The 15,220-nt window shown below is 38.8% G+C and overlaps 1 protein-coding gene across 4 annotated transcripts in view; it reads left to right on the forward strand.

The window, feature by feature from the left end:
• cnksr1 (connector enhancer of kinase suppressor of Ras 1) overlaps positions 1–15,220 on the forward strand; it is an 80,562-nt gene that overhangs the window by 17,797 nt on the left and 47,545 nt on the right. For 3 of the 4 annotated variants that reach the window (XM_057858972.1, XM_057858970.1, XM_057858971.1), the window contains exons 3-4: positions 5,400–5,602; positions 8,222–8,306. In XM_057858972.1, coding sequence (XP_057714955.1) covers positions 5,400–5,602; positions 8,222–8,306 — 288 coding nt within the window. Of the gene's footprint in view, positions 1–3,548; positions 3,964–5,399; positions 5,603–8,221; positions 8,307–15,220 lie in introns of those variants that run through there. The other variant, XM_057858974.1, reaches the window with a different exon arrangement.

The following is a 15,220-nucleotide window of genomic DNA, read 5'->3' on the forward strand; positions in this document are numbered from 1 at the left end:
GCGCGCCTGTAGTATGTGGCCCATAAAGGGAGCTTTCTGGTGCATACCAGATAGTTTCTAGTGTGCACCAAAAACTATCTGGTGCGCAACATATTGTTTAAATTTATTTTATTTCTGTCGATGTCCATTTAGGGGCTCCGTATAAACTAGATAATTAATTGAAATAATATATTTTTTAATAAATTAATTAGGGCTGTCAAAATTAACAGGCGTTAGTTAATTTTTCAAATTAATCACGTTAAAATATTTGACGCGTTTAACGCACATGCCCCGCTCAAACAGATTAAAATGACAGCACAGTGTCATGTCCATTTGTTACTTGTGTTTTTTGGTGTTTTGTCGCCCTCTGCTGGCGGCGCTTGGGTGCGACTGATTTTATGGGTTTCAGCACCATGAGATTTGTGTTGAGATTGTTGACATCAACAATGGCGTGCTACTAGTTTATTTTTTGATTGAAAATTTCATTTATTAAAACGAAAATATTAAGATTTCTATAACTTATACTAACATTTATCTTTTAAGAACTACAAGACTTTCTATCCATGGATCGCTTTAACAGAATGTTAATTATGTTAATGCCATCTTGTTGATTTATTGTTATAATAAACAAATACAGTACTTATGTACCGTATGTTGAATGTATATATCCATCTTATGTCTTATCTTTCCATTCCAACAATAATTTACAGAAAAATATGGCATATTTTATCGATGGTTTGGATTGCAATTAATTGCAATTAATTCATTTTTAAGCTGTGATTAACTCGATTAAAAATTGTAATCGTTTGACAGCCCTAAAATTAATTAAATAATTACTTGGGTAAGTTTAAGAAACTGGAGAAATTAATTACCTGAATTTTTTTTTTTTTTACAAATCAAACAAAAAGACGTTCAAATGAACTACGATCGCTCGGTTCTGGAGCAAGTTCCGACACAATACCGCCATAACGGAAGTAAATACAGGAGTTGGACAAAATAATGGAAACACCTTAAAAAAATCAACAAAAACTAATTTAATATGGTGTAGGTCTGCCTTTTCCGGCAATAACAGCCTCAATTCTCCGAGGTATCGATTCATACAACTTGTGAATTTTAAGCCATTCTTCAAATAGAATACCCTCTACTCTTTTAGAGACGATGGCGTAGAGGTAAGATCTTAAGCCCGAACCTTACCCGACCCGAATTTCGAGCAGGGTCAGGCCCAAAATCTCAAATATTTTCGTTCGGGTCAGGTCGGGCCGGACTTCTCTCTCACTAACTTAAAAAAAAAAAAAATAATAATAAAAAATTATATATATATATGTATACTAAAGCGATGTATGGGTGTGAAGCTAAGGAATAATTGTTATAAAATAAATAATTAGGATAAAACAGAGAAGGCGCTGTATGGTAATCGAAAACAAGAGCCGCATACCTCACCGTGCGCACATGAATGCTTTGGCCCCGTCCTCTTTTTAGTCTGCACCTCCGCATCCATTATATATTTTAGTCCTGGTATTTCGATATGGAGCAGCAAGAAGTTAAAAACAAACCAAAGACGGGGGGATTTAAAAGGCAAACATGTACCGGTAGGGGTGGGGTATGGAAAGGCTTAAATTGATTGTTGAAGATGCTATAGAGAAACCTATGTCGGCTTCGCTGAATGTATACAAATGTGGCGCTTTGCTCTCATAGGAGAAATATATTTAACAAACTTTTCCAACGTTATTTCGTTGTGTAAATGAATTTATAATGATCATAAAAATATGTGTGCAATTTAAACGTTAAGAAAACTTGCGTTTTTTTTTTCTGCCACCCTGACGAAATTAAAATAAATGTCAAATCGACTATCACAGGATACAAATATTTATTGAATATTAGTTTTTTATTAACATGGGAGAATTTGTTACAAAAGACAGGCTTTAATTTGTTATCATTATGCACAGGCATCGTCACAAATGTGATCACACAAAACGCAACCAGTGCTGTTTCCCAAACTAATTAACTTCTATTCACACATATTCTATGTGCAATACTTATTTACGTGCAATATTGATTTGCAATATTCACTGCCTTCACTGTCAACTGCTGCTACTTCACTTCAATTATTTGCAGTGCCTGAACATAGGACTACCTCATACATATTTTATACTTACTTAGATTTTATACTTTTATTCTTGCAAACCACTTTTGAGATTTTTACTTGTCCTGCACTGTAAAGGGAGATGCTCCACAGTTTCATTGTTCAACTGTATAATGACAATAAAGGGCTATTCTATGGTAAAATGGTAAATGGACTGTACTTATATAGCGCATTTATCTGCATGGTTACCATGCCCAAAGCGCTTTACATTAGCACACATTTACCCATTCATGCACACATTCACACACCAATGGGGCTGCTGCCATGCAAGGCGCTGTCAACCCATTGGAGGCAAATCAGGGTTCAGTGCCTTGCCCAAAGGCACTTCGACAGTGGGCAGTCGTAGCCGGGAATCGAACCACTGACCCTTCGGTCCAAGGACAACTCTAGCTACCAACTGCGCCACGGCCGCTATTCTATTCTATTCTATTCTATTCTATTCTATTCTATTCTATTCTATTCTATTCTATTCTATTCTATTCTATTCTATTCTATTCTATTCTATTCTATTCTATTCTATTCAGTGATCTGTCCTGGTTTGACCGAGGCAACGCATTCCCTCCCTTTTCTCCTTCTCCTGAGCCCTCACAAATAAAACATAAAATTTCTGGGGGTTTTTGGCCTCAGGCCTGCAAATCAAGTTAATTGATCAGGCTCGAACTGGGTTGGGCTTTAGTACCTGCGGGCCAGGTCGGGTCGGGCTGAATTATTTTAGGCCCGATTTTACCTCTATGGAGGTGGAAATCGACGTTTTAATTGAATCTCTAAAATGGACCATAAATGCTGAATAATGTTGAGGTCTGAAGGTTATGCTGGCCATACGAGATGCTCAACCTCATTAGAATGTTCACAATGCCATTCTTTAACAATTATGTTCAATGATTATGATGCAAAAAAATTCAGGTTTCCATTATTTTGTCCAACCCCTTTACATAACAAGTCTGCAATTAATCAATCCTCAATTAATTAATAAGCCCTACCAGAAAAAAATCAAAACTCGGGCTCCAAGGATCAACACTTATACATCCCTGCGTTACTGCGTTCTCGCGGCGGCCACGCTGTTGCGCCGTTGACGTTTCTGGGTTATACTGTCCTACCGTGTTGGTCCTCATTATAGTAGAGAAGACAGAGTAAATATAATCTACACCAAGAAACTGTAACCCGATCGACTCACAGCCTTGAAAAGTAAGGGTTACATTACGTCAGAAACTCGTTCGGTACGCCTCCGTTCCAAACCGAGCACCATGTACCGAAACGGTTCAATACAAATACATGTACAGTTACACCCTTAATCCCTAGATTATAACTACCTAATTCTATTTTGATCCATCTGTGAATATCGTGGAGTAGCCATTTTAGTTGGTGTCCTCACCGAGACGAACAACGAAGCAAGTAACTTTTTGAGCCCTCCCTCTGGGCTGTTTAAAGTGCTTGTGACACGAAAAAGCATGTTTATTTCATAATACACGCGGTATTTTATGCTCCTGAATGATATGGACCGCTTGGATGTGTGTGGAAGCGATCGCTATATTTATTTAGTTTTTTGAATCCCGCGCCAGGAAAATGAGTGACTTCCGGCTTCGGTCTCGCATTGAGGAGGAGGGCGCTGTGACGTGTACGGTAGAAGACGTCCTCTTCACGCTACAGTGTACTGTTGTGTATGAGGACGAAGGATTCAGCTGATTTTGCGGATTAATACTTTTATTTTTTGCATCACGCCAGCCAAACGGCTGCAGAAAAATCATTCTGTATGCGGGAGAGGCGTATGTGCCTTTTTGGAGTTTCAAAAGGTTCCCATTCACCGTGGATATTTACTGTGGGACCATTGGACTTACAAGGAAGTGAGTAAACATCTTGTTTTGTATTATGTCAAATACGAATACAGTGATTACAAAGTAAACACTATAAAATTCCTTTAAATAAAGGACTACTTACGTTTGATCATTGATAGGCATGTAAAAAGCTATCCTCACGCTCATTAGCAGTTAGCTGTTAGCACGTTAGCTACACAAGAATTCCAGCCACCCTCCTCCAGGGAACGAACTGTAAATTGCTCTCCGCCGGGCGGTTTGCCGATCCGCAAAGAAACTCGACAACCGGGTCGTCATGTCAAATAATCCAGGCTAGTTATGTGTGATTTTCCACTTCGAAGACTTTGAAACATCCCTCGGTTCGGGTTAGCATGTCGGCTAGCTGTCACTCCTTCTGGTCTGTTTACATTCTCCGAAGCCGGGGAAGGGAAATGAGATATGTCCGATTTAGGTGTCATAAAATATCGTTCGGCAGGTGTGACAGTAAAGGTAAAGTCGACTGTTTTGACCATTATGGAGTAATTTTGCCATGTCGTCTTGAATAAATGGATTTTTATTATTTTATATTCCATTTAGCACAAGTTATTTGTCATGACCATGCCATTTATTTAGCAACTGGGGAAAGTACTTGGGTAAAGAGAATATCCTGTAAAAATATTGAAGTAAAGAGACAGAAACAATGACATTTTGCCGCTCTCTTCGTCGCGTTTTCCTCATTGTGAATAGTTCCCCCTCGACGGGCTGACTGGTCCTTCTCAAGCCATTTATATAGCTATTGGGGAAAAATACTTGGATAAAAAGAATATCCTGTAAAAATATTGAAGTAAAGAGACAGAAACAATGACATTTTGCCGCTCTCTTCGTCGCGTTTTCCTCATTGTGAATAGTTCCCCCTCGACGGGCTGACTGGTCCTTCTCAAGCCATTTATATAGCTATTGGGGAAAATACTTGGATAAAAAGAATATCCTGTAAAAATATTGGGAGTAGAGAGACTGAAACAATGACATTTTGCAGCTCTCTTCGTCTCGTTTTCCTCGTTCTGAACAATTCCCCCTCAATGGGCTGAATAGTAAAACCGATGAGCCTAGTCTACCGCTGACGTCATCCACCTGTTGGGGACGCTAAAGCCCTATAATTGTAGGCGTGGCTAACCGACAGATTAAAAGACTAATTTCTCGTCATCTGCGCTTTGCTAAATTGTTGTATATAGTCGAATCGTCTCAAAATATGATTCTAATTCACATAATAATGCCATTTAAGACTTTTTTTCTGGTGTCGTATGCTCTTTAATAGTGCAAGTATTGGAAAACCCATTGGCAGTGTATCAAATACTTGTTCTCCACTGTAGATGTCAACAAAGCAAGTAATAATCTGGAACATGTTTACCATTAAAAATGCATTCAAGCTTTGTGTAATGCAGTTCTTTTTAAAAGGTTTTAATTGTCTTCTAAATCATCCCTGTTAGTCATACGGTGACAGTGGGGAGAACCTACAAGGGCTGACGGAGAAACTGCGAAGTGTGGCTCACAACTTGCAGATGGGCATCCAGGGCCGCTGGCGCCACAACAGCTACGATGGTCAGAGCGTCACCAAGCTGTCCACTAGTTTGTTGCATGCTGTGGTGGAGCTTATATCCTGTGCTAAAGGGCTGTTCACCATTTTGAACAGGTTGGTGAAGGAGCGAGTTATCTAACTCTTCCACACACAGTATGCCAAATGCTATTTTTACCTGAGTCAGGCTTTAGTAAGAATAGTGGCATTGTATAAGAAAAACCATGTGCTCTTTAACGTTGTGGACTCGAAACTGTAAAAAGTTGTTTAGTTCGACAGGCTATAACCAAAGTTTGAATACGGGTAATAGACGGGTAATAGTAGGGTGACCATATTTTGATTTCCATAAAAGAGGACACTCGGCCCGGCCTCGAGATACTTGAATTGTACTTGAAGTTCACTCAAAGATGCCTATATCACTTTAATATATTTAAAGGGTGCCTCCACCATCTGAACAGAAAAAAAATTTTTATTAAAAAAATATACATATTGCCATATAGTATATATTATATACTATATGGAAATAGGTTTTTTACTCAACAGCCTTTATTCTTACTAAAAAATAATCAAACAATAAAAATGCAAAAAAAAAAAAAAAAAAAAAGAATGAAATAATGACAACAAAAATATCATGTAGACCCGTGGAAATATAGTACAGTCTATACAGACACACAGTAGGCTATGTGCCACATAAAAGTTTTTATAAATTACTATCACGACAATTGTCGTAGATAAATTGTTATTCCCACTCAATTTTTGTTCTCATTCAATGTTCTATATCGCACGCAAGCAATAACCAAAATAAACTGACAAACTATTCAACCAGCATATTTCCAAACGCAGCAGTTCAAAACTACGTTTCCCATAATGCCTAGCGCAGCTTAGCTCACTGATAGCTACGCTATTTGCGAGTACCGGGAGACGAGGCAAAATCAAACTTTGCTATAAAAGTTTACAATCGTTGGGAGCGCAATGATGCGACACCAAACGGGATTTAACAGATCACGCCAGTACAAAACTCCGACAGAAGTCAATGTTTGCCATAACCGGATCATAAAAACCGGACATTTTCATGAATTTATAAAACCCGGCCGGATGACGAGGACATGACATGAAAGGTGGACATGTCCGGGCAAAAGAGGACGTTTGGTCACCCTATGTAATAGAGAGCAGTCTCGAATTATTGCACCATGTGAAAAAGAACCTCACAAAAGTCGGAAATCATACGCACAATGTGAATTTTTAATGTTCTATTTGAGAAAATGTCAAAAATGTATTTTTGCAGATGTGTCCAGACTTAACTAAAACTGTCCGTAAATATGATGAGTTAAAATGTTAGACTTCGAAAAGGTTAAGTCACATGTGGAATGCCACCGCAAAAATGTACCTGGGGTAAATCATATAGGAAGTAAACCTTATTGCAACATAGGAAAGTTCCAGGCGGTTCCGTCCAATATGAGGTACAGCTCTAAATAAATATTGTAGGGATGCAGCAATCGTTTATTTTAGTAGTCTATTAATCGAGGAAGTAGTTAGTTCGAGTAATCGAGTAATAGGATAAGGAACATAAAAAAATTTAAATTCCTGAGCTGAGCCTTAAACGGTATACAAAAATCAGTAAATGAGGATCTAACTAAAATTGGCTACAATTGGCTAACTTACAGTACATAGCAAAAGTCCGCTTGCTTAAATGCTATAAAATGCTAAAGTTTTTTTTTTTTTTGTGTTTTTTTTTTAATTACAATGCTCTTAACAAATGCTTCCAACACATATTCCCACAAAAATGGCTAAATATACCTTTAAACGAAATTACAACTGCATTAAAAAAGATTAGCTCAAACAAAAACTTAACTTATGTTGGTCATCGCAAGGAGCAGCTGGATTCAGCAATGTGAAATGAGTTATGTTATATTCACTGTCACCACTAGAGGGCAGTATATCCACCCAAATCAATAAAACTAAATGCAAACACTTTCTAAACAAACCATTACGACGCAGCTGTAAATGAACACTCGAAACAGCAAAGTGATTCGAATTCGATTCTTTTTTCTGATTGAATTACTCGAGCTAATCGATTAATCGTTGCATCACTAATGTAATGTTAACTTTTAGTTTTGTGATGCAGGCTTTTATCTTGGTGCAGGGAGCATAGAGCAGGTAGTACTCATGGCACGCAAAGTCAGCAAACTACACGGACGTCTGACTATGATTTTGGAGCTTAACTCGCTATCTAGCTAGGATTTAGCTCCAGCATTTTGGTGAACACAGTACAATGATGTAGAGTATAATACATGTTTTTGGATAGTTATTTTGAGATTTAGGAGGTATTTAGGGGCACTTAAAGGGTTAATTCCAATTTACGCGGAAATGCGGGTTACTTCGCCAGCATAGGAAGGGAACTCGTTCATAACCCGGGGACTACCTGTATTACGTGTGGCCGCAAACGATAACTAGCATGAACATGACCACATGAGCTTATTATGAAAATGCAGCGGTTACTGGTTACCGTAAAGATTTGAATGACACCCACAGTTTCACAGTTTAATTATAATATAATTTCCTAATTTATTAACTCCAATGGGATGAATTAACATTTAAACAACTTATATATATGGAAATACAACAGTTTCCTATAATGTTTTGTCCTCAACGAAACTAAACTTACAATTAACATTGTATTCGATGTCATTGTTCTCTCAGGACTGAGTAAACATTAACTTGATTATCTCTTTTCAGGTATCAGCTCTCCCAACTGAGCAGACACACAACCAGCAAGAAAATCTTGAACCAGTGCAAAGAATTGGGGGTGATTGTGCAAAAGGTTGGTCTATTTCTACACCATTCTTGCTTTCGTCTACGTTGACGATCACGAAAATATTTCGGCAACAATTTTGTGACGATGACAAGCTGAAAACGTCTTTGGAGACTAAAACCTAACGAGATGAATGCCAGTTTTCGTCTGACAAGACAACAACTAGATGAAAATGCCAGAGTTTCTGTCATGTCCCGTCATATGTTCACATATGACATGGCATTGTAGCAGTGTTTGGGTCATGTCACTCATGTAACACATGCTGCGCGAGCCTGCATCCCCCCCACTCACCGCTGTTTAGGATGTGCGTCAAGCTAACCTTCGCTCCAGGCTCGCTTGTTTTGAAACACATGGAAAGATTTGTTTACTTATCTTGGCAAGAGAGAATATGCCATGCTGCTTTAGCCTTTAAAGGTCTGTGCTGATTGATGATTACACACTAAATGTAACTCGTAGTGTTAGCATAGCATTCGCGTTATCATTAGCAAGAAACTCTCGGACAACTTTTTTCTTAACATGCAAATTGTGGCGGCCAGTTGGGCATAATTAATTGAAAATAATGGACTGTTTTCCTGCTGAGTGTGAATCATCATCACAAAGTTGGAGTTATACGCTACACAATATATGCTTGTCTTTCAATGTGCATTCAAAATTGTTGTAACTCTTTTTTTTTTAAATTATTTTTGGACTTTTTGGAATTTTACAGATGAAAACATTAGTTGAGTATCATTGGTTGAGATTAGATTGAGTAAGCGCGACTAAAATTATTTCTAAATGTCTTTGAGTTTTAGGAAGCGAGAACTAGATGAAAATTAACATATTTTGAAAAGACTAAAATAAGACGAAAGACTAATACGTAAGTATTTTTGTCCAAAAAACTAAGAAGGAAATTAAAAGGACTGCATAAAACAACACTGTTCATTTTCTGCAATGGTACTGTCTTTAAAAAAAAAAAAAAAAAAAAATCAATAAAAGTAAGTACATAAAATCATGGGTATTAAAAGGGTCAAAAACGAGTATCTGAACATTTTTTAGGTCAATAAGGTCTCTAAATTATTCATGAACTATCTAACTAGTTGTCAAATTGAATAATACAGTGATCCCTCGTTTTTCACCCCCCCCCCAAAAAAACAAGTATTTTGTGTGTGTGTTCATTGTATTTATTCAATCAATCAATCAATCAAATCAATCAAATTTATTTATATAGCCCTTTACAAAAACCCGAAAGGCCCTCAAAGTGCTTTACAACAAAACATGGCTCAAGATAAATAAAAGGCGGGAAAATATTATACAATGACATTTAAAAAATAAAGTAAAACAAAGAGCGCATCACAATAAAAGTCCAGCAAGTAAAACAATAAAACCGATAAAATCGAAAAACATTTAAAAAAAGTCCTTAAGCTAATAAAACCAGGCTATCCTAATCTTTGTAAAAGGTGCGTTTTTAGCCGAGACTTAAAAAGACCTACATCCGTGGTGGTGCGGATTTCGGAGGGAAGGCTGTTCCACAGCCTGGGGGCAGCAACCGCAAAGGATCGGTCTCCCCACTGTTTAAGTTTTGACCTCGGAACATCTAAAACGAGCGAAGAGTTCTGCCAGAGTTACGAAAAGTTAAAATTTCCGATAGATATGATGGAGCCTGGCCATAAATAGAATTAAAAACAAACAGTAAAAGTTTGAAATCAATTCTAAAATTGACAAATTTAACCTTGGAAAAAGATACACATAAGACATGTTTTTTCACTTTTTCCCAAAGTATAATAAAAAAAAAAAAAAAAAATTTAATAAATGCTTTTCAAGCACTACAAATGTAATCATTATGAGAAGTTTTAAATTGTTAGTTTCCCGCTAAATTATTTTAAAACAAGAATCAAGTGGTAGAAAAATGCTTGGCTTTATTAAATGCTTCATTGAGTGAGTACACTCAAATTAGAGGATAGAGCTTAAGCCCGAACCCGACCCGCCCCGGCCTGAATTTCGGGACGGGTCGGGCCCAAAATGTCAATGATATACGTTCGGGTCGGGCCGGACTTCTCTCTCGCTAATTTAAAAAATAAATAAATATACTGTATTTTTATATATGTATAGTAAAATGATGGATGTTAAACTAAGGAATACTCACCCCGCCCTCTTTTTAATCTTCCCCTCCTGCCCTGGCGCCCTCCGCGATTCCGCATCCTGGTATTTCCTTTTCGATATGGAGCAGCAAGAAGTGAAAAACAAACTTAAAATGGGGGAATTGAAAAGGCAAACATGCATCAGTAGGAATGGGGTATGGAAAGGCTACAAATTGATTGTTGAAGATGCTATACAGAAACCTGTGTCGGCTTCGCTAAATGTAAACGAATGTGGCGCTTCGCTCTCATACGAGAAACATATTTAACAAACTTTTCCAGTGTTATTTCGTTGTGTAAATGCATTTATAATGATCATAGAAATATTTGAACTATTTGACCATTGAGAAAAGTTGCGTTTTTTTTTTTCTGCCAAAATAAATGTCAAATCCACCATCCGCCTGATAGAACAGACGCACAAATATAAAATATATAAATGTTTATTGAATATGCATCTTACAGTCTTGTTTAACTCAGATAATTTGTTACAAAAGACTTTAATTTGTTATCATTATGCACAGGCATCGTCACAAACGTGATCACACAAAACGCAACTACGCATCGCATGTCCTCCTTCTCCTGAGTTCTCACAAATGAAACATAAAATTTTGGGGGGTTTTCGGGTTCGGGCCTACAAATGGAACATAACATTTCGTTGTTGTTTTTTTCGGGCTCGTGCCTACAAATAAAACATAAAATTTTGTGTTTTTTCGGGCTCGAGCCTGCAAATCAAGTTTATTAATCGGGCTGGGGCCGGGTCGGGTCGGGCTGGATTTTTTTTGCCTGGTATAACAGACTCACCGCTGTTCCAGCGATTGAGTCTGGCGACCGTCCGCCGGATCAAATTCCGAGGGCGGAGCAAGCCACGGCAAACAGACAGCCGAGTGGACCAATCAGCGACGGGCTGACATGACGTTGTTAAAGCGACAATGGAGACGTTTATTCAACATGGCTAGCGCAAGCCATGTTGACTGTTGTCAATGACTTATTTCGATGTGTTTTTGGTAATTTAAAACTGGTTTTACCGCGGATTGGAACATATTCTCGGCTCTCCCGTTCGCCATCTGTTTTGTTATAGACTTTCAGCGCGCAAGAGTGACGTTACTCGTTAAGAACACGTCACGCAAATAAACGAATCTGATTTGTCGATTGATTTTGTACCTGCTCGAGAGGCCATTAATGGGCTGGGTCCCAGACTATTTCTCACAGTGTTTGAAAAATACAGGGAGAGTAGTCTGGCTGTGCCAGGCAATTTTTTAGGCTCGATCTAACCTCTAACTCAAATCCGCTTAAGCTGCTCACTTACACACAACGAGTTGCCACAGCAACTGTCTAACAAGTGAAACGATGATTGACGCATGCGGTGCTTTGAAGTTCGCGTCTCTGGCATGATCAAACCCAAAAGTCTGTCAATCATTGTTAACTTTAATAAGCAACTCCAGTGCACTGCCTGACCAACAAAGAGCTGGGAGAGGGAGAGAGAGAGAGTGAGACATGCATTCGGCTCGGGACAGTTTATCTGTCATGACCTGATTCCCTCCTGCAGCATGGCCTAATTGCCTTCAATTATCCCCACCTGTCCTCAATTCACCTACTCACAGCCCAGCCAATAGCACTGCCTCATTCATCAATCAACCTGTGTATTTAAAGCCTTGCTTCTCAGTTCCACTCTGTCAGACCGTCTGCGAAGCCTGCCTGTTACCTGCCTGCCTAGCTCTCTGAATCTGACTCTCGTTGCCGAATCTGAACCTGCCTGACTGCTGCCTTCTCTCCTGCCCTGGTAACTCGACCTGCCTTTTGCTTTTGGAAACCTGACTTCTGCCTAGCCCTTGTCTGTACTGCTGCCATCTTTTCACCTGCCCTGCTGGTCCTGTCAATAAATTGTTGAAAACGTGACGCATTTGTGGTCCTCCTCTGTCGGGTCCGTGACATTATCTGTATTTATTTATTTTTTAACTGTAAAAAAATCTGAGGACGCAAAGTTTGAAGACCGCAGTCGCGAGGGATCACTGTCTACTGTAGTTGTCACGGCAGCCTTAGTTGCCAGAAACGTTGGCCATCCGAAGGAAACCATAATTATGATGTGGGTCCTGATAAAGAGTTTGACATCTCTTGTTTCGAGAGTGTTTTCATCACACATAGTTTTCCGCCATTGACAACAATATTAGTCTCGATCCCGTACACCGGGGAGGTCATTTTACTACTGTTTGTCCTGTTGAGCGACATGTCAGCTAATCATTTTATTTCACATCTCTTGCACGCATGTTAGAAAAATGTGATTGATTTTTATATTTGCAAAGAGGAAGTCTTTTTTTCAATACCGCCATATAGAGGAACTGCAGCTTGTTGAAGCTAAACAGGAGCACAAGCTCCCCTTTTTTAACCTGGCTCACATGTATTATCTCTGCATTCCTGGCATATTTCAAGGCGCTTGTACCTTGAAGACTAAAGAAATAGGAGGGCTGGACAGCGGACATGTGACTGAGAGTGGGGCTTGTTTTTCAGGGTGTGGGGGAGAAATTAGAGAGCGAGGTCCTTAGAGGAGAAATGGCAAACAGTAAGTAGAAGGGTTGAGCTTTGATGTCCTGTTGCGCCTCACGGTAGAAGGAACGAGCCAGTGACTTATTATTGACATAGTCAAAGGAGGAGGAGGAAGACTTGAAGGAGGGATTACACAGTGACTGTTTACTGACTTTTGACTCCCAGGGATGTATGTGATAGTGATCACAGCAGCAGGAGGAGAGACTACTAACACGTGGGAGATTTAGAGTTGACAGATGTTTGGAGCTAACAAAAGAACAAAAAAAAAAGGTTTTCTCCGAGGAAGACTATTATTGATGGGAAAATAGCAGGAACACCAGCATCTGATTTTAGAGGAGAGTAAATTTAGTTCTTTAATCCTCTACTGGACTGCAGCCCGGCACAGCAGGTACTGTTAATACCTCTCTCAATGGGTGATACTCTGCTTCTACAATTGATACTGTAGATCAGTGATTCTCAAAGTGTGATACTAGCACTACTTGTGTGACGCTGGAGTGATTTTTATTTTAATTTGGTCAAGTAAATTTGTACAGGCAGTACTTACTTGTAGTTAGCATTAAAAAATAACCTATATCAGTACCTGAATTTTATAATTTTATATTACCGTATTTTTTGGACTATAAGTCGCGTTTTTTTTTTTTTTCATATTTTGGCTGGGGGTGCGACTTATACGCAGGAGCGACTTATGTGTGAAATTATTAACACATTATGATGTCATTTCACATGTTATTTTGTTTTTTTTGGAGTGACGCTAATGGTTTGGTAAACTTGTTAGCATGTTCTTTATGCTATAGTTATCTGAATAACTCTTAATAGCTATGGCCACGTTCGCGTTCTACCTTTTCAATGTGTGTTCAATTGTATTATTGACTTTTTTATATTGAAATGAATGCTTTTAGTTTGTGGTGCTTTCACGCCCACGTGGGGGCGCACTCGCACTTGTTTATGTGAAGAAGAGCGCTTACACGCCAGAAGAAGATGGACAGCTACGTAGCTCTGAGTGAGTGGGCGAGTTAGCGAGAAACACGGCTGCGAACCTACGTTCATTGTTTATGCTTTTAAAAAACTCTACAGAAGCAACGCCTATGTGTATCATCTTTTCTGTTGTTGTTGTGTGTTTTCCACCCGCGATCGGACACTTAGAGCCAGTTGTGTGGTTTGAACAGTGTGCTAATGCTAGCGAACGCATGCTAACCGTTTATGTCATTGCAGTAATAGCACCTAATTATCATTTATTTACGTTGATGCAAACCTGTATGGTATCGAGGACCAAATTGATTTAGCAAATTATACGAACGTCCGGCATCGTCATTTGGGAGTTCGCTGTATAGCCAGTAGCCGTAGCGTCCTGGTGAGGACATTATATTCGCATTTCGTTGTTCATGCATCATGTAAAATCATACTGTACACTTATTCAGCATGTTGTTCTCTATTGTATTTTTATATTAAATTGCCTTTCAAGATGACATATCTGTTCTATGTGTTGGATTTTATCAAGTAAATATCCCCCTAAATTGCGACTTATACTCCGGTGCGACTTATATATGTTTTTTTTCTCTTCGTTGGGCATTTTATGGCTGGTGCGACTTATACTCAGGTGCAGCTTGTAGTCAGAAAAATACGGTCATCATTATTATTATTGTTTTTATTACATTTTACAATACACAGTACCGTGAATTTCCGACAATAAGGCGCACCGGACTATAAGCCGGGACCCACCAAATTTGACACGAAAACCGAAAACAGCATTTGCTCATGGATAAGCCGCACCGGACTAAAAACCGCAACTGTCCTTACTGTATTATGGGATATTTACACCAAAAGATATTAATCGGTAACACTTATTTGACAGCGGCATCATAAGACTGTCATTAGACCAAACGAACCACCATGAACCAATTGACTGCAAAGCTTTATTGCTTTAAGAAGCTTCATTTGGCCATCACTGCCCCCTTGAGGGAGACAGTCAACCTCTGCTGCCACCTGCTGTCAACACTGTTTTCATCTAACATGCCTCCTAGCATGCATTGCAGTGCTACAGATGTGAATAACAATCAAAATTCATGTTCTGTGCTAATTATATCTACAGTTACTGTTCCAGTTGTTTCATTAATTTCGAGTTATGGTATCTGGTAACACTTTATTTGATGGTGGCGCTATAAGAATCTCATAAGACCATCATAATTATGACACGACACTGCCATGAGCATTAATGAATGCGAATGACAGATATCATTTTGTGCAATCTGGCAAATTATCTCACTTTGG

Source organism: Corythoichthys intestinalis, chromosome 15 (genome assembly GCF_030265065.1).
Source record: "Corythoichthys intestinalis isolate RoL2023-P3 chromosome 15, ASM3026506v1, whole genome shotgun sequence".
NCBI classification, from domain to species: Eukaryota; Metazoa; Chordata; class Actinopteri; order Syngnathiformes; family Syngnathidae; genus Corythoichthys; species Corythoichthys intestinalis.